The sequence below is a fragment of the Semicossyphus pulcher genome, unplaced genomic scaffold, assembly GCF_022749685.1.
Source record: "Semicossyphus pulcher isolate SPU_LCO1_2020_fin unplaced genomic scaffold, fSemPul1.0.p SCAF_10, whole genome shotgun sequence".
In the NCBI taxonomy this organism is placed as follows: Eukaryota; Metazoa; Chordata; class Actinopteri; order Labriformes; family Labridae; genus Semicossyphus; species Semicossyphus pulcher.
Window position 1 is genome coordinate 16,410,740 of NW_027211604.1, and position 20,025 is coordinate 16,430,764.

The 20,025-nt window shown below is 40.7% G+C and overlaps 4 protein-coding genes across 14 annotated transcripts in view; all 4 read left to right on the forward strand.

Annotated features, from left to right (window-relative positions):
• The first annotated feature begins 1,519 nt into the window (after window positions 1-1,519).
• arr3a (arrestin 3a, retinal (X-arrestin)) lies at window positions 1,520-5,763 on the forward strand. The gene is made up of 17 exons (XM_069672460.1): window positions 1,520-1,524; window positions 1,889-1,919; window positions 2,076-2,136; window positions 2,228-2,272; window positions 2,492-2,682; window positions 2,844-2,903; window positions 3,005-3,081; window positions 3,435-3,570; window positions 3,715-3,799; window positions 3,903-3,975; window positions 4,069-4,206; window positions 4,357-4,440; window positions 4,544-4,567; window positions 4,661-4,710; window positions 4,824-4,843; window positions 5,012-5,042; window positions 5,617-5,763. The coding sequence occupies exons 1-15, from the start codon at window positions 1,520-1,522 to the stop codon at window positions 4,826-4,828; spliced, it is 1,065 nt and encodes a 354-aa protein (XP_069528561.1). The 3' UTR covers window positions 4,829-4,843; window positions 5,012-5,042; window positions 5,617-5,763.
• Window positions 5,764-8,372: 2,609 nt separating this feature from the next.
• On the forward strand, window positions 8,373-10,903 carry znrd2 (zinc ribbon domain containing 2). Its single transcript, XM_069674057.1, has 4 exons — window positions 8,373-8,421; window positions 8,907-9,058; window positions 9,152-9,236; window positions 9,435-10,903. The coding sequence occupies exons 1-4, from the start codon at window positions 8,406-8,408 to the stop codon at window positions 9,863-9,865; spliced, it is 684 nt and encodes a 227-aa protein (XP_069530158.1). The 5' UTR covers window positions 8,373-8,405; the 3' UTR covers window positions 9,866-10,903.
• Window positions 10,904-11,356: 453 nt separating this feature from the next.
• On the forward strand, window positions 11,357-14,804 carry fam89b (family with sequence similarity 89 member B). Its single transcript, XM_069672884.1, has 2 exons — window positions 11,357-11,810; window positions 12,597-14,804. Exons 1-2 carry the CDS (start codon window positions 11,553-11,555, stop codon window positions 12,861-12,863), a joined length of 525 nt encoding a protein of 174 aa, XP_069528985.1. The 5' UTR covers window positions 11,357-11,552; the 3' UTR covers window positions 12,864-14,804.
• Window positions 14,805-15,892: 1,088 nt separating this feature from the next.
• The window catches only part of ehbp1l1b (EH domain binding protein 1-like 1b), a 30,425-nt gene continuing 26,292 nt past the window's right edge, over window positions 15,893-20,025 (forward strand). For all 11 annotated transcript variants that reach the window (XM_069665255.1, XM_069665262.1, XM_069665279.1 and 8 more), the window contains exon 1: window positions 15,893-16,481. In XM_069665255.1, the coding sequence (XP_069521356.1) occupies window positions 16,378-16,481 (104 nt within the window). In that variant the 5' untranslated portion in view covers window positions 15,893-16,377. The remainder of the gene's footprint in view (window positions 16,482-20,025) is intronic.

Here is a 20,025-nt window from a genome sequence, read left to right on the forward strand (position 1 = left end):
GTAGTTTCGTAAAAACATGCAGTAATACACAAAAGGAACGTGTGCTGTCATTGATATGTATTGTTGCTGAGCTACAGGTGAGCATTTGTGAGTTACCTAACTATTAACCAGTCAGAATTGAGGAATGGGCCTGTGCTGCATCTTTCAGTGGTCCTGAATCCACACGGTTGGTTTGAATTTGGAGGTTCAGTCTACATGTATCCGCCCACCTCGGCATTTCCAAACTGGAAAGCTTAAACCACCCATTGGAAATATTAAAAGACAGAGGTTATATTATTTTGCTATACCGAACATGTGAAACGTTGCATGCAATGTTTCAATGCCAACACAGCTTGTTATATAACGCAGTCAGTTCCTACAGTGTTCATCTCAGGTCCACCAGGCCTCAAGCTGAGGCAGGAACACTGTGTGTAAAGGGGAAATGATTAATTAAGCCCTTAGTCAATGAAACTCAAGATACCAGCATTTTATAAATAATCTCTAAAACGCACAAGTGAGTAAGATCAAACTGCCTCAGGTTAAACCAGACAGTAAAGCACTTCAGTTCATTCTGAAATGTTTCATGAACAAGAATAAAACACATGCTTACACTCTCCAAACCGCCCTGTAGTAATCCCCATTACAGAGCTATAAAGAGCTACTGTTAGGACTTAGTGTCTCATTATGTCCCCAGGAAGACTACAGCAAGTTACTGAATGGGTTTTATCCATTTAACCGCCCTTGAATAGTCCACGCAAGTAACGACTTGGCATTGCCGTTCCATAGTGACATAATATCGTGTGTTTGTGGTGTAAATGTGGCAGGGAGTTTGGTGTGAAACTTGGCGTCTGCTGGATGAGGGCCAGTTAGCAGATGCAGAATAACAGATTTGGATCAGGAGCCCTGAACACTGATGGTGTAATCTTATTAGGGATTGACCTTGTGTTGCCTAAAAACAAAACATCACTGCAGAAAGCTGACAGATGGTGTGGGGTCCACTTTTGAATAGCAATATTTGATTGATGCTGTGACCTCCTAATAACCTAAAGTTTTCTTTCTTTTCAAACAGAAATCTCCTGATCATCTTTTAGAGATGGCAAAGTAAGTATTTTACTTTTTTATTTTCTTCATGTCATCTGTGCTCAGGAAGTCTTTTCTGGTTTAAAATTGAAAAATTAAACTGTAATAAAAGGCAAACAGGTCTTTGTATATTCTTATACTTTCTTTGTCCAAATCTAATCATCAAATGAATCTTAATGGAAAGATTTGGCTCTTTTCTCTAAGTAACTAAAACTAGCTAAAGCACTCGCATTAAAGCGGTACCATCTCATACTTGGATCCTTTGACCCGTGTCAGCCAACTACTGAATGTGTCAAGCAGTTTTTAAAGTGTTAATCTGAGGTTTGCAAAAGGATTAATCAGTCGATGCGTCGGTTCAAATGGGCTTTTAGTCAGAAACACTGGTAATGAGCTATTTGGGAACGCTACCACACAACATTTGTAGCTTCCTCACCTGGGCCTGCCTCTCAATCCGAGCACGATGAGGTAAAGCTGCTCCACTCTTAGCTGTTCCTAACTGGATAAAAGGGAATAAGGGATTACTGGCCCTTCTACTGCTGGCAAACAAACTTACTTCACCTTTACAGCCTAAAACTAATCATTAAATCATCTGGCTAATCCAGACAGTCCCTCATTACTGTGTTCAAAGTCTTATTTACATTAACAAGCCAGTTACTATTAATCCAATCTATAGGTCTGCAGCTATGCTCAACTTTTCATGAGTCAAACTTGCTGTCATTACTTCTGATTATGAGGAGAAGTGGTTTATATTGGAGTAAAAACTGAGTGTGAAAAATGAAGAAATAAGGGTTAATAAATTAAAGTGATATGTCTGATATTCTTTTCACAGGGTTTACAAGAAGACCAGTAAAAGCGAAGGGGTACGCCTACATTTCTTCTCTTGCTTTCGTTTGTTTTGTGATATTACAAATATTTATATTGTCAGTATTTATTAGAAATGAGTGAAACATACTTGGAAACAGACACACTCTCAAAAGAGTCCAAACAACTCAATTGTCTTATTTTCTGTCCGACAGCTGACCCTCTACCTGGGGAAGAGAGATTATGTGGACCACATTACCTCTGTGGACCAAGTTGGTAAGCTCCTGCTTCAGTGTGTGTATGTGTGTGTCCGGATGATATATAAATATCTCTATATATATCAATGTCTGCTCTGTTACATTTACAGATGGTATTGTGAAGCTGGACACGTCAAATTTTGGAGACAGAAAAGGTTGGTGATGCTACGTTGCAGTAATGCACCTCTAAACTAGTTTGCAAACAACAAATACACAAAAGAAACAACTACCGGTCCTTCACTTTGAAACCAGTCACAAGACCTGTTTGTTCTGGCTCCTCTCAAAGAGCTGTTATTCCCATTTACATTAGACTCAGCTCAAGCTTTCCGAAGTGCAGTCATTGAAATATCCAATATGCTGTCATGTTTTCACAGTCTTCGTGCAGCTGGCATGTGCCTTCCGTTATGGTAGTGAGGACCTGGATGTGATGGGCCTTTGCTTCAGGAAGGACATCTGGATCCAGCAAGTCCAGATCTACCCTGAGTGCCACAAGCCCACTCTGACCGCCATGCACGATACCCTGCTGAAGAAAGCAGGAGACAACGCAATCCCATTCAGTTTTGAGGTATGACAACATGTCATCGGATTTTTGGGACTCTAAAATATGACCTTTACAGCCTAAACTTTCTGAACTGATTCCTATTAAATTGTTGGAATTAAATCTCTGAAAACTTTATATTGTGATTAACTCTTCTGTTTAGCAACAAATGTTCTTTGTCTCTCTAGATTCCCAACAACCTGCCATGCTCAGTCTCTCTGCAGCCGGGACCAGATGACAAGGGGAAGGTAAGGCTCACTCTAACGCCGCACACCCACACACCCTCTTTATAGCCAACACCCTCATTCGTCGTCGTTGTCGCTGCTAACCTTTAATTTTTTGTTTGCAGGCTTGTGGTGTTGACCTTGAGGTCAAAACTTACCTTGCCAAGGAAAAGTGCAGCGCTGATGAGAAGATTGAAAAGAAGTGAGTATGCTTCCATACTGTCTGCCTCACTATTCTGCCTGACCACTGGGGCCTCTAATATGAAGGAATGCAGAAAAAGTGCCCTCTTAGATTCCCCAATGGCATTGCACCATATTAAACTGAGCTGCCCTCAGTGTAAAAAAAATTGTTTGCCTCTTTGTGCCTCAAATTGGTTAAATAGTTAATACTTCCCTATATTTATTCTACTGAAGTGTACTAGTTATATGCCTTGGGGTACCACAAGGCATGCAACTGGAGCCCTTTTTATTTTTCGCGCTGGCCAGAACTATGATGGCTAACAACTTCTTCTTCGGTATCAATCTCTTCTTACTTCCTCCTCTTCTGCTCAACAGGGACACTGCTCGCCTTATCATTCGTAAAGTCCAGTACGCCCCCTCTCAGGTGGGCGCCGGGCCCAAGGCTGACCTCTGCAAAAGCTTCATGATGTCCGACAAGCCTGTTCATCTAGAAGCATCCATGGACAAAGATGTACGGTGGCAACACTTTATCACTTAACGTATCTCAAAGACCATCCTTATTTTTTGTTGTTATTTGCACAGTGAATTTGAATGCAGACTCTGCTTTTCCAACTATTCCTCAACATTAACTGTCTTCTTGCTGGTTTGACCACAGCTCTACTTCCATGGCGAGCCAATCCCAATCAAAATCAAAATCAACAACGAGAGCAACAAAACAGTCAAGAAATTCAAAATCACTGGTGGGTACCTCTGATAATAGCTATGCCTTTATATAGATGTGATATGTCTTTGACTGAGAAGAAACATCACTCTCTCTTTATTTTCATCCCCCTCTTCTCACAGTGGACCAAACCACAGACATCGTCCTCTACTCAGCAGACAAATACACCAAGCAAGTTTATTGCCAAGAGTTTGGGTACGTAGACAGTAAACTGACAGAACCACAGAAAGAAATATTACAGTAGCAAACACACATGTTTATGTGTGGCATTTGTTTTGTTCTCCACAGAGAGACAGTGGAGCCAAGTGGCTCCTATGAAAACACTCTGTCCATCACCCCCCTGCTCGCTGACAACAAGGAGAAAAGAGGGCTGGCACTGGACGGACGGCTGAAGGATGAGGACACCAACCTGGCCTCCACCACTATGTAAGTCTTACTTTTACTTCATTTGATTGTTGCTATAAAGGTCAGACAATAAATGGACCAAATGAGCAATTTGTAGTTTAACCTTGACATTTGTTTTTCTTGTATGTCACTCCATGGCACATAAAAGTAAAAAAATCTTCTCCCCCGCAGGCTGCGAACGGGTGTAGAAAAAGAGGTGTTGGGAATCCTGGTTTCCTACAAGATTAAAATTAACCTCATGGTAGCCGGAGGAGGGTGAGTGTCTGTTCCCCTTTCAGCACTTTTGACTCAAGGAGCTTAATATGAACCTAAAAAAAAATTAAAACAAACTCGTAATATTCTTTTTCTTCTCCTGTAGCCTGCTGGGCGGCCTCACGTCCAGGTGAGTTGAATTTCTGATCATAAGCAGCAGAACAGCAGTGATCATCTCCAAATTACCTGTGTTGTTCTGATTGGTTGGTTTGTTTCTCTGCAGTGATGTGACAGTGGAGTTGCCGTTGAGTCTCATGCACCCCAAACCGGAAGGTATGTTTATCAGAAGCCTGTACACTGACACCAGTGCAGCTCACAGTTTATATGCTGGTTTTAATTCTATCATTGTCTTCACTTCTCATCAATCTGCATTTCAAACTGAACAGAGTAAAGACTTCACATCAGCGTAAGTAACAAATCACTTTTATTTGTGACACTGTCAGCGAGAAATAATATTGCTATACATATTTTGCAAGCTGGCAAGAAAGAAGTAAATGTTAGAGGTGACATTTTTGACATTTCTTTCAGGTATTTTGTTACTGTTTGATAATGTTCGGTCTTTTCTTTCTTACAGTGTCTTGAAAGAAAACTCCCCCATAGTCGAGGTGAGTTTCACCCACAATAAAGTGTGCACAAGTGTTTTCTGTGTGTGCAGATTGTGATTTAAAAAATCTTATATAGCAAAGTTTAATTAATTAATTTAATTAAAACTTCCAAGGCATTCAGCTGGATGATGGAGTATTTAAAGCAAAAACTATATATAGATGGACAACATGACAGCTCCCTAAAAGTGAAGCCAAAACATTTCGGGCGCCCCCTGCTGACTGGCTGCAGTATAGGTCATAAAGCCCGCCTCCTCCATGTTAACAGATGGGACATGAGTCAAACTATGAAATCACAGGGGCTATTTTGGCATCAATTCCGTACAATGGGAGCAGATGAAGACACGTCGTCCATCTATATATACAGTCATTGATTTAAAGAGTTCCCTTTAGAACAGATACTTCATAAAAGTAATGCAGTGTAGTGATCATCGTATGGTAATTTAATGTGTTATGTTGCATGTTAGTGGATGTGTCACACAGTATAATGTTAAAACAATGTCAGGTGATGATTGTGTTCATTATGTTCACATTCTGTTTGTGTTGTAAAATGTACCTTGTGTTTTCTTCTTTTCAGAGAGGATCTCCCCCAGGAGGCTGAAAGAAACCAGCAGAATGACAGAAAGACAACAAGGGTAAAAGACGAAAGAAAGAAGATGGATGCGACCGATGAAACCCAATGGGTTTATTTCACAGCGGACATATTTACATCCAACAGGAGGAAAATCACAGGTGTTAATAAAAACTTTAACAATGGTTCTGTTCTATTCAGGTGTCTGAGAAAGCCATGACAGGCAGTCAGCATGCACACAACCAGGAACATGAAATTGAAGCAGCTAAATGGAATACAGCCATCATTAATGCTACTTTAAACACCTGTGCTTTTCCTCCTGGTGGGTGTAAAAATGTCGGCTGTGAAAAAGGTCTACACCAAAGAGCTTTTAAGGTTACACATACAGACGTAACATCAAACCCCATACAGATTTTGTTGTTCATGTTTTTGTCGTTTAATTATTGTTATATAGCATTTAGAGACCAAAGACTTACGTAGAAGCACATCAAATAAGTGTGCTTTTCACTTAACTGCAGAGCATAAGCGGGGGATAGATAAGAAATCCGTTTGAAGACCATAAAAACCACTGTGCTTTGGATTACAGTGATACACTTCTATCATTTTGATGTGTTTTTTTTTCTTCTGTGAAATGTACAAGATTATGTTCTGACGGTAAGTCATATATAGTCGAAATACAATAAAGCAATTCTAAAAATGAATGATTGAGGTTTGTTTCTGTTTCTTGGCTATCACTGATTGATAGTTTGACTGTTTTTTATTTTCATACACAAAAAGGGCCCGACCCTTAATGGTTAACAAGACACCAAATAGATACGGATGTAAAACATTTCATTAAAATTGCGTGTAATTACAAGATTACATGTTACTTTTAAGCTCGGCCTTAAACAAAATAAAATCAACTAGATAAAAGGTCGGCTTCCTGAAGAACAGACACTTTTTCATATTTGTCCAGCCAAAAGAATTCAGCTTAAATAAGATACACTGTTAAAAATATAGGACCTAGCCACCGTGACGTCACCCAACAGTGTCTCGACTGCGTAAACTCATACGGGATTTTGCAGCCGCCATGTTGGTTTAACCGGTGAGCTTCTACGTTGTGGCGGTAATTAATGATGCTGTGACACTGGTACATTCTGGCCAACATAAAGACAGACAGAACCTGATAATGATACAGCTCAAATACGACACTGCTACATTGGTAGCTTACCGGGTAACTTAAATGAGCAGCCTTCTCGTCACTACTGTCTGCTGTAATCTCTCTCTGTAAACCGTACTCCTCAAAATCACAAATGATCTTCTTCTGTCCTCCGATTCCGGCCACCTCAACATTCTCATCCTCCTCGATCTCACCGCTGCATTTGACACAATAAACCACACTACTCTTCTCTCCTGTCTAGAACATACTGTCCAAATCACTGGAACTGCACTCTCCTGGCTAAGATCATACCTCACTGACCGTCAACAATTCATTCATATCAACAACTGCAGCTCTAACATCGCTCCTCTTGCCCAAGGCGTCCCCCAGGGCTCGGTGCTTGGTCCCCTCCTGTTCATCATCTACTTACTCCCCCTTGGTAACATAATCCGTCAACATGGCCTTCACTTTCACTGTTACGCTGATGACATCCAGCTATACATTTCAACCAAATCCCTAACCACAGAAACACACTCCACTATCATTAACTGCCTCTCTGAAATAAAAACATGGATGCACAACAATTGCAGATACACTCATCCATGCATTCCTGTTGAAAACTCACCTTTTTAAATTAGTTTTTAATCTGTAATTGTACTGTTGCTTTGTTTTGACTTGTTTGAAGTATGTACATTTGTCTATGTTCTTTTTTAGTATTGATTTTAAATATTGTACAGCATCTTTGAGTCCTGAAAAGCGCTCTACAAATAAAATGTATTATTATTATTATTATTATTAATCCTGACTCCCATGCACTGGCCGCCGAGTAGATCAATGTGTGACAAACAATGAACAAGCTAAGAGCTAAGATATTGGTGAGCACAGTAGCCAAAAACTGTATGCTACTTAGTGGAAAAATATTAATACAATAACACTAGAATTTCACTAACTGAAAAAGCTTTACTACAGACTTCTTGGACGGCCAGTTAGTGCAATAAACAACACAGCAAGACAGATTATTTGTCAGATTTTTGCATGAAAAAAAGGCTGCAACAACAAAAACACAGTCAAGATCAAGTTCACTTGTCATGAATAAAGAAATGAGCTATAGAGCCCATTACCGCTTTTTGTAACATGCTGTGTTTTTTTCCATGTTTAACATTTTTAGTTCGGCTGTAAAACCTGGCTCTGTAATAGGGAGCCTGATGGATTGCTTTTTTTTTTGGTGCCAGCCTCAAGTGGACGCTCAAAGAAATGCAGTTTTCTGCACTTGCGCATTGGGCTTCAACATCAGAGTTTGCCACTTGGTAAATACAAGTAATTTTACTAAACAATATGTCCCCTTTGTCGTCATAGACTGGAGAACAAAACAAATCTTCCTTATTCTTAATTTCCCCTGTTTAACACATCACACATAAAACGAAAAATACATCAGAGTGCATTACAACATTAGAGCACATTAGAATATTCCAGTAACTTGAAAAATCTAGTTACAATTGCTAGTTACAGGAACTGTACTACCGCCGAATCGAAAAAGGAGGCAGTATAGCAACGTTAAGGGTTCCACTGCCGTTAAACTTCATAGAAGAAGAAGAAAAAAGTGACGACAGTTGAAGACTCCTACGTCATCACGCACAACGTGTAGCATTGAAGCAACATGGCACTGAATGGAGGTTTGTGAACTTATTAACTTATAAACAAGCTTACTTTATCAATTCTGCGTATCATTTACAGTGTTGTTAAAGGACTGTTTTTTGTGTTCATATGTGCAAATATCCTTACGTGTAGTTTTATATTTTCTAAGGTTTGTTTTTACCTTCAAATGGATATCGTTAGCTGACGTTAGCTCGGTTGATTTGCTAGCTTAGCTTATCATCATTTCCTCGCAGAGCACTGCGGCAAGGCTGATCACGTTTAAACATAATACAACGCTGACCAAAGTGTACAGATTTTCTTGTGGAAGTGCAAACATATTGTAAAATTGACTGTTGATTAATAATCGGCATACTGACAGAGAAAGTCGATGTATCTGTACGTTACAGCATTGCTAGGGACTGTTTAAAAGTAGCATCACAGCTGAGCATATTGTTGTGATAGTGGTGAAGTAGTTTGTCTGCGTAGGTGAAATATTATATCAGCGCTTTGTAACTCACCCCAGATGACGAGGACTTTGAGTGGGAGCCTCCAACAGAGGCAGAGATGAAGGTGATCCAGGCTCGCAGGGAGCGACAAGACAAAATCAGCAAGCTGATGGGAGGCTACCTGCTAAAAGGATACAAGATGCTGGGAGACTGCTGTGATGTGTGTGGGGTGAGTGAATTGGATTGTTTTTGGTTATGGTAGCGCCCTAATCTTGTATAAAAGGTGGTAAAATGTAATGCGTGTGTGTTTTTGTGTTTCCAGACAATTCTTCTCCAGGACAGACAGCAGAAAATCTACTGTGTCTCATGTCAGGAGCTGGACTCTGATGTTGACAAAGACAACCCTGGTACAAACATCTCATACACTCACTTTAAATGCACAAGTAATAAGAAAACTGCTGTTTCATCTCTTGTGTCTTCTGTTCCATCCACACATATTTCATAATGTTGTCTTATTTCCTGCATGGTTGCTCTTCTTGCTTTACATTTTTGGTACATTTTATTTGTGCTTGTTCCCATGTCTCCCTTTCTCTGTTTCCTTAAAGCTCTAAATGCGCAGGCAGCATTGTCCCAAGTGAGAGAAAGACAACTTGCAGCCCAGTCCCCTGCTCCGTCCCAGGCTCCTGTTGTCAATGGAGGCCTCAGCGGCAGTCAGGCAAGTGTGACAGTTCCCAGACCCGAGCACTGTGAGGGGGCTGCCGCAGGAGGAAGAGCTGTCCTGCCTCCGGCCACTGTCCCTTCTCCTACACCTCCTGCCCCCACCCCAGCCCTGGCACCTGCTCGTCCTCCAGTAAGCCCACAGAGTGCTGCCATCCAACCTGTGCTGCAAGAAGCAGAGGAAGCTGTTCTAACCAAACTTCGCTGGGCCACTAATCAGCTACAGAGTTCGGCCTCCCTGGAGGCGAGCATCCAGCTCTGCAGCCTGATTGCTAGCTGTGCCAGCTCACTGCGCAGCCTCAAGGAGCTCAGCCAGTAGCCATTATGGGAAAGGTTAAAACAATGGACTAACAGGAACGCTGTTTCTTCCTGCCTCTGTCCTGGAATACTGACTCTGGTTCGCTTCTTTGACTGAATCTTTGCATAGAGCTGAATTCAAAATTGGTCAAGAATTGCACTTGAAATAGGATTAAAATGTCAAACGTGTTAACAGAGTTGTTTGGCTGGCAGAGATGTCATGTTACATGGTTTCATATGTTTAAGTACAAATGTTTGAAGATTAGAATTTTTTTTTTCTGGCCATTTAAACATTTTAAAAGGAGACTTGATCTGTATTCAACAGTAAGAGACTGCTAACATATATCCTGAGCTGATTCCTTTGAATAATTCAAAATGGCCAACAAATTAACATCCAGCAAATCACAACATCTGTTTTCTGATTGGTTGTTCTGTAGTATATAAAACATGGTGTTGGTTTGCAAGTAAAAAAAAAACACAAAATAATTGTGTTTCTGCAGAAACAAGCGTGTCACTGACGATGTACAACACACTGAACTGTAAGTCATCAGTTAAATGTGTGCTTTGTAGGTATATAAGTGAACACACCAATCCTCTAATCCGGCCCTGACTGTTCATTCTGACACTCACACAGATATCTGTTGTCTCTGCCCCTCTGGTGATGGAAAGACTGTCATTGTGTGCTGGCAGTTCTGAGTTTTTTTTTATTGTAAATATATTAGACACATAATGGAGTTGATAGTCATGTGATCAGTGACAGACAGATTCTGGTGTCAGACTCGTACTGCTTTATTCATTTAAACATCTAGAGGAAATAAACTGTGCACTGCACATTAATTGACAGCACTTCATATTAGATTAAAAGGCCAGCGACAGTGTTGCTCAAGGCAGTTAAAGTTTTTGAAATACTGCAGCTGAATAAAGCTTTGCCTGTTCAGGACTTCTGCAGTTTGTTTCTTTCCACAAGAGGGCGCCAAATGCCATGCCATAAAGTGTATAAAATGGGATAACGCTGTATTTAATCAAGAACATTTTTAAGGACCAATAAAAATGTAGAATGCATGTCTGTTCAAAATGTGTCCTGTGGACTACAATGACATCTGCACTAATACTTATGCTTATTTGTTTCAACACAAATCCCCACTATAGCACTTCGAATGCAACTATTGGCGGATTAGTTTACTGTTTTTTTTTGTTTTGTTTTTTTATTTAACTTTTATATAACCGGGAAAAAAGCTCTTGAGATTTTTTTTACTTCAAGAGCTTTTCTCCTGGTTAAATAAAGGTTTAAAAAATTGTGTTTCTGTAAGGTGGTACATTAATTTGAGTAACAAAGCCTGAGTCTGATTCTGTGTTTTGTCTAAACGGAGCTCGGCAGTTTTCGATAATATTATTATTAAAAAAAAATTGACCCCACTCAGGCAGACCATAGCGGGGCGTGGCACGGTCACTGCCGGGAGGAGCCGGAGGCTGTCTGGGTGAACTCTCCCACACACAAAGGAGAGGAAACAAAACAAAGCCAGGAAGCCTGACATGAACCCGGAGTTCATTATTTCTACTGTAGTCCGCTCACATCCAGAGAAAGGGGAAGCATTGGCTTTCTTTTGCCTTTAAAAGGCCGGTTTAAAGACTACACCGATTGAGAGGAGATTAGCGCCTTTCGACTGAATGCGCATTTGAGAGTGATACATGCTAAGTCAGCAGTCGAGATGAACGGGAGTCGGTGCAGCGCGTCGGGCTGTCCGGTGGGTGGTGTCCCCTCCTCAGTGGAGGGTCTGCCGCCGCTGCCTAAAGGCCTAAGCGGCATCCTCAACTCCAGCGGCGGCTCGTGGCGGGACATCGAGAAAGTGCACAGCAAGCGAGCGCGCATCCAAGCCGACATAAACCGGGGTGGCGGGGACGCGCCGCGCGGACACAGCAAACCGGGCGGACTGGATGCTGCTCTGGCTCTGCTGCGGAAAGAGATGGTGAGGTGGCCTGCGAGTTTCCTGCCTTTGTTTTTCTGCATGTCTTAAAAGAGGGCGAACAAATCGCCTTTCTTTCTCTCATTCTTTCGATTTCATAAATTATTATTGAAGTCCTCATTAGTATAACGACATAATCAACACAAGGTCATCTTACTCGAGTTTCAAAGGCTAAAACCACACCACATCTGTGAAAAAAGTTTGCTCGGGTGGTGTGAAATTGGCTAATTGTTAAACTGTGTGAAGTGCAGCTTAAGGTAAGATAATCAACCACTTCCAAGGTCAAACATGAAATTTCTAACAAATTTTCCTCATTCATTCTTAATGTAAGTTCTGACCTAGTAATTTGATTGGACAAGAAGCATTCCATGGATGCTGATATAGAGTGTAACAGCACTGGGAATTTTAACTGTATATATCACTTCACCTCAGGTGTAGTGAACACTCTTTGTCTAGATTGACAAAGTTAGCACCTTGAAATCAAACATGCCACAAAACAACTGTCAGCAGAATTATTTTTATATAGCCTACCAGAGAAGCAAATGTGCAAAAAAATGTATACGTTGTTAGGCAACAGTCCAATTTAAGTCGTGTTGATGGAGCAAAATTTGTGACACTACAGCACACAAGAGGAAGGTCTTGTCTATACTGAATATCAGCACAGCTGTTATTATCTTGGGCATGAGGCCTCGGGCTGTGCCGATATTCAGTACAACAGCACTCCCTCTCCTGTGATATTGCTTAACTTGTGGCTGGCCGTAACAGATGTTTTATGCTTCTGTGTAACAGGTGGGTCTGCGTCAGCTCGACATGTCCCTACTGTGCCAGCTGTGGTCCCTCCATGAGGCCATCCAGGAGTACAAGGGCTCCTCGCTCCTATCTGACGCCTCTTTCAGTGCTTATAACGGAGACTCTGAAGAGGAGGAGGAGGAGGAGGAAGATGAGGAGGTGACAGGAGGTCTCTCACAGCCGTCTTCGTCTTCATCCTTGCCCGTGCCCCCACCGAGCAGTAACTCCAGGGACCAGTGGATCAAGGACTCTTTTCAAATCCCCTGATGAAGATACAGGCTCATGCAGCATGCGCTGTGGAGACACCCTGACTGTTCTTTGTCAAATTTCATGTCTCTTTTTTTACTTTAAGACCCAATTGAGTCTTTTGTTATGCCATTTATCACGTCCAGAACATATTTCCAGTATTATCTGTTTTGTTTTTTACACTTACACAATAAGTCTTGGATTGTTTCACGGACGCTGTAGCCGTCCCTCAGCCGTCGCAGCTTAAAGTCCCTGTTGATGCGGTTTGAGGAAACGTATAAGATGTCATATGTGGCCTTTGCGGATGCATCAATTTTTACTTCCAAGAATTTGCTCCACTGCAGCTTGTTATTGGTCTGCTTTCTCTCTTTCCTATCTTAACAGGGTCCAAATTTGAGTGTTTGACATGGTGAGGTTTGTGCACGACACCAGCAGGTAAATTGTAAAGAAACACTCGACCTTCTCATAATTGTAGATGTATTAACTTTTTTCAAATGGCTCTGTAATACAGGCTGTTGACTGTTTGCCTATTAGCATCTAAACTTGCTCTACCTGGGTGTGTAAGTTTTCTATCTGTTGTATGTCGCAGCAGAAATGTAAATTATAAGAAGAAAATCCAGACAGACATGTTAGACCAAATGACATCAGGTTTTAGTCGACACAATCTACATGCTACTACATGCTGCTAGCTCGGCACTGAAATAGAGCTGGGTGTAACTGAATTATTTTGACATCCATGTTTGCACGTGAGGGATGAAGTAAGATCGCAATTTAAGTGTGGTTTCCTGATAATCCCAGGCTATTTAGACTTCCTCTTTGGAGTATTAAGTAGGATAATCTTCCCAATCAAACATCATTCTTGGTTATTTTTGTGTTTTGTCTGAAGAACAGACATGCTGTCAATCAATAGCCAATATATTCTTTAATTTTAAGAGCATTGTTTATACATTTTACACACATTTTTCTGATCCAAATATCAGAAGGAATTTCTTTGCTTTTTGTTCTGTCACACCAGACCTAAATCTTAAAAAATTACAGCATATGCATATGCAGTATTATTGTTGAAGTAAAAGGCAGTCAGAGGGTGCTACTGCACGATATAACCAACAGGGGACACACTGTCTCCAGCGAAGCGCTCCCTCCTTCACTCCTCCTCCTCCCTCCTCCTCTGTGTTCATGTTGGAAGCAGAGCAGATACGTGGGGAAAACCATTTGCTGTGGAGCGAGAAGGAATGAAGGGCAGTGACGTGTGTGTCGACAGTCTCATGCTGTTCTCTATTTATAATCAACATATGTTGTGGTTATTGTTAGAATCTATCTGCCTGTCTGTCTCTCTGGCAGTCTGACTGTGAGAAAAACTCAGTTGGCTTTCTATCTTTTTATCTTGTATTTGTGGTTTTGATAATCAGCTTAATGTAAATGTGGATTCAAAACTCACTGACACTCACTGTATTTGTGTCTCTATCTTTCCCTGTCCTCCTCTCTTTGTATTTTTTTTGGCTCATTACTGTTATTATCCCACCCACAGTTACTGTTGGCGCACGAGAGTGAGTGATTATTAAAGTAAGTAGACATCAGACTGGAGGTCAGTGCAGTGGATGTCAGCAGGAAGGGCTGAGAAGAGCAACGAGGTGTTAGTGAGGGAGGCTGAAATACTGCTTAGTTGTAAAACATGAGAATGAGATTCAGTCAAGACAAAAACAACATAAGGAAGGACACTGTTGAAACTTGTATGTCACAATGCAGAGGTCGAGAGGTGAGATGTAATAAAGTAGATTAACTCAAGCACTAAACTTATGTACTTTATTTGTGTATATTCTTCTTATGCCACTTTCTGCGTCTCATCCAAAACAGTTCAGGGTAAAATGTTTTACTACTGACTGCTGTACATTTTTTTCTGATGCCTAAGTTACATTTCAAACTTTGATTTTTGCACCCTAAAGTCCATCAATCAATAAGTCAATCAGGTAATTTTTCATGAAATATTGTTTCATGTTTTCAACTTTAACAAAAATTGAAGATTACCTTACCTTTGAATTGTGAAATGTATTTTCTGTAATTTTAGGTGCGTAACATTGGCTGGACAGAAGAAAGCAATAAAGAAAATTTTTGCAGATTACTCCACGATGAAATAATCATTAGTTGCAGTAGTAATGCACGAGTAATAATATAAAAAATGACAGTATAACGGCCACAGCGGAGGATTTTCTGCATCGTATACCTTCAGTTGATTATACTTACAGTATTAAGTAACATTTTAATGCAGCACTTGAACATGTAACAGGGTCGCAGTTTTAATAGTTTCATATCCTTACTTTGACTTCAATAAAGGCTGGTGATACGTGATATATTATGAAGAAGTTGTACAGCCGTCAGCTCTGTTCATAAGGAAGTAGTGAAAATAAATAAACCTCTGTAGGTACTAAAAGCAATAATGCGTCTCTAAATACTCAACCCACAGAGTAATATAAGACCAACTCTGAGTCATAAGAGAGTTGTTTCCCCCCTGCTGCTGCACCCCAGCTGCCTCTGTCCGTCCATCCATCCCTGCTCCCCCACCTAAAAATACACTCCTGCTCTCACTGAGGAAAATCCCTGTGCCATGACCTGGCTTGAACACACACGCGCACACTCACACACACACACACTCTGACTAGACGGCTGGCACTCTTCATGGAAAGTATTCCTCTGTAGTTTACTGGATGAAATACACTTTTTCTGGATAACTGCTGTATGACGCATCTGAAACTCAGGAAGTTAAAACTATGAGCTCAGTTTGAAATAGTGGGCTTCATGTATTAAGCCCTGAGTGATTGCCGACAGGAGTTCTGAGCGTTCAGACACAAGTGAAAGAGTCAGATAAGCATGTTCCAGTGACATAGACAGTCAGGATCAAAGTCTGCAGGTAGGACTGAAGACTGTTACCTCAGTGCCTTCACTATAAGCATTTCGATAAAGAAGTTTGCATACTGCTGCATCACCAGTGCACACTCTTTGCATATCCTGTCTCACTCTCTGCCTGTCTCTCTCACGGAAGGAGGGAGGGTGAAGTAGCTAGCAGTAGACATATATTAGCTACAACAAGGCTTGACTAAGCGGTGCCGTCTCCGTCTGGATAACTGCCAGAGAGAAAGAGAGAAGTGGTCAATGAGAGCTCGTGCAGTTGTTTGGTAGAAACTTTAGCTTCATATGAGGCGTTTACGGCCGCTTTGAGTGACAACTAACAGGGCGGACTCGGTTCCTCTTTGATGCTCGGCTCATATAATCACCACTTCTGTTAAAAGCGCTCTCTGTTCGGCGACATTTCTCATCTTTTCCTGTTAGCGTGATTCAACTTATTGCCAATGAGCGCGAGTCGCAGCTTGTGCGAAGTTCATCATCACCACCATCATCATCAGGAGCAACAGAAGAAGAAGAGGACCTTTTAAGGGACTGTTACACCGGGCAAAGTTGGACTATATTTGCGCGGAAGTGTACAGCCTGTTTTCTTTTTTTTCCCTGTTTGTTTTCAGGCTCTATATTACCGGAGGCAGTTATGACTTCGGTATGGAAGAGGCTGCAGCGAGTTGGTAAAAAGGCGTCAAAGTTTCAGTTCGTTGCCTCTTACCAGGAGCTCGTGTTGGAGTGTACCAAGAAATGGTGAGTCTTGTGTTTAACCGTTAAAAATGAGTGTGTGTTTCGTATGTTATTAGTTATAATAAGACTCCATATTCACTCATGTTTTGGGTCTTTCCGCTATTGAGAAGGATGAGGGCGTCCCTCATATATATGTACATGTGCTCAGCTGTTCCGGAGTGATTGTCGGTTCGATTCTCAACCCCGCCTATCGACAGAGTCTGCGTGTGTTTGTCAGAGAGGCAGTTATCTGTAAATATTGTCCTAAGGATCATAAATGTCAACAAAGGTCACAATAATGTCTGACATTTAAACAATAAGACAAGAGATGCAAACGTTAATCGATTGGTTTTTGAATATTAAATTACTCACAAACTGTTTGGATAATTGATTAATCGGTCAGTAATTAGTCAAATTGATCTAATTTGAGCTTCATATTTCTGGTTTATTTACTCCAGAGAAAGTTAGACTAAAAAGCTAATTGATTAATCGAGAAAATAATAAACAGACCAATCCACAAAGAGAATGATCACTTGTTACAGCCATTAATATGACACTGAATATTGTTTTTGTTTTATTATCACTATACGTTTAATTTGAATATGTATATAAAAGCAGGCTATCAGACAGAAGTGCTTGTGGTTCATTCTGAGGAAGATTTAGTTTTACATTCCACATCAATACTAAATCATTTATCATTATAAACACAACAGTTTGGATTCAATTGTCTCTCTCTTCATTTCAGAGATGCAGTTCATTCAATTGATCACAGTTCTGTTGGGCTTCCCCTCTGTTGTGCCATTATGTGTCTTAAACATTTGAGAGGTGGCCTGGTGATGCAGCATCACACAGCTCTGACACAACCCTGAACAGAAAGAAAAAGAATCAAAACTAAAAGTTTAAGGGTCTCATGTTTAAAAGGAAAAACAAGGAAGTATAAATCACTTTCCTCTGTGTACTCTTTTTGGTTTTTAGCCATGTTATTGTTATATTGAAGTACCTTTAAAGTGTAAAAGATATTGACTACAATATTCTCTGATATATTACAAAAAAAGTTTCTCTACTGTGTTTAACTTTAGCCCACACACCAGTTTGGCCCACATTGTGCATTCTTATCTTTCCAGATAACATCGAAGCATGGAGTAATTATATAAGCGGCTTGTCAGCAGCATGATAAGAAACACTGATCAGTTCTTTTATCCTGTAACGACTGAAGCCTCTCGTCAGTAAGGTCTGAGATTTGGATCAGCAGCAGAGAGCCTGTGGTGTGTGGACACAAAGTGATTTACAAAGAGTGACAACTCCCAAAGTGATGAAATCAGAGTTCATAAGTCTTCAGCAGCGTGATGTTCAAACAGGGAGCGACCTCAGAGGACAGGAGGAAGTGAGGACCTGTGATTAATCCAAAGATTTAGTCATGCTACTTTACGGCTGTGTTGTTTTTTAAGAAATTAGCTTTAAGGTTTTGTGTGATTAAGCACTGCACACAGTGCCAGAGTTGAATGATAGTTAAGAACACATCAAACATCAGAGGCAGGAAATGAACCCTTGACCACGTAGGGGGTTGAAAACGTCTCTCAGGTCACATGTTTGTGTACAAGTTGTGTGTGTGTTTCTAATTTAGTGCTATGATTTGAGACCGTTGGCTTTCCTCACCCACACAGACTTGTTACTGAGACGCATACTTACTTTGTATGTGTTAATTTGCAACTATAACTCTTCTTCTAAAAGTGCAGTTATAAAGGGGTATAGATGTTGCATTAATTCAATGTTTTAAAGCACCTATAATAGCAGCTTTAAGCTGAATATTTCTATAATAACTGAAATGAGAATATGACACTTAATATCACATAAATATCACCTAAATCTCCCCTCAGTGTAACAGAGCTTAAAAGAGAGTTTAGCTTTTTGACCAACAACTTTTTTCAGCCACTGCAGGATTTTTTTTTTTACTGGAAAAGCTTTAAAAACTTACAACGTGGTCGTCAAAACAAGGCAGACAGACACAGGTGGCAACTAGGTGAAATGTATATTTAGATTTCAAGTAGGTGGAGACCAAAAACAGAGCAAAAAGAGTGACTTTTTGAGTTTCCCGATGTGAGCGCATGGTGAATATTGCTCTGTAAGTTGTGAAGCTGTAAATAAGCTACTATTTGCAAAAAATTGTCTTCATAACATATAGCCATTGTTGCAAGCAGCCAACATGAGTCATATGTTATTTCAGGTGTTATTAAGTAGGGGTGGGAATCGCAGGGTAACTCACAATACGATACGCGTTACGTGTCCCACGATAACGATAATATCAGCGATTCTGCGATAATTGATATCTTGCCAGACAATCGTATAATGACACTTTACAATATCTGATTAACTTCTTCAGCTAATTAATTTCCGTTCATGTTACCCTCATTCATGTCATAATTTCCACCGTGAGGGTTCATGAAGTTGTGACGCGGTGAGTTAAAATATCGATATTTGGCGCCAGCCTATCGGTAATTGTATTGCACGAGTCAGGACGAGGATATAATGCCATATCAATATTTTGTCCCACCCCTGTTATTAAGACGGGGTGTCTGTAAGGCTGTATTTACTTGATAGCACGACTGGAAGAACATGGCCTCCTGGAGGTATCCTCCATCACATGCAGCTCCATTAGATAAAGGACGAACACACAGATAAGAAGGGCTGGTGGTTCTTGCGTGACAACTGTTAGAAGATGATAAAGTGATGTTTACAGAGACGGCAGAGTGGCACCGACATTATTAAAGACTCAGTAACAGCACTATTTTTACAGTAACACTCGGATGTCAAAACACGAGATAGATGTTTACTTCTTTCAGTCTGTTAATGTGCGAATATATTTTATATAGCTGTGGAATAAAACCATTGTCTGCTAAAGGGCAAAGCAACAACCACCATGGAGAGTAATTACATGTTATAAACTGTATTACACCCTAATGTTCGCCTGCGTTAAACCACCATTGTCACTGAGCTCACTGGTACAGGAGATGTCTTTGTGTTTCAGGAGATACTTTTAGTCTCCTTCTTTCTACTGTTCTTTTCCTCCTCCTTCTCCTCTCTGTCCCCTACAGTCTCCTCACTCTGTGCATGTCAGGCTATTTTTGCTGCCACTCCTGACCCCCTAACACACATACCAAATAAACACATGTACAAACACAGCCCTCTCTGCTATACTCAAGCACTGATACACATAAACCTGAGGCAACATTCGGCAACTATAAACCACTGCTATGTATTCTCTGAAGTTCCTCTGTAGCTGCTGAAACCACTGTGAAGAAAATATATCCACAACTTCTGTTATGTTTGAAGTTGATTTGAAGTACTGGTGTATGTGTGTTCCTTTGTGAAGGGGGTTCCTTCTTCCTGTCAGCAGGCACACCTCACATTAAGATGGTCACGTGACCCTGCAGCTTCCAGTGTCACTTCCCGTGCAGCAGAAAATACAATGGCAACATAAAAGCATGCGTTACAACACACACAAAAAGAAAGGCACACGCAGCACTAGCACACACATATTAATAAATGCTATGCACACGTTTACACCTTT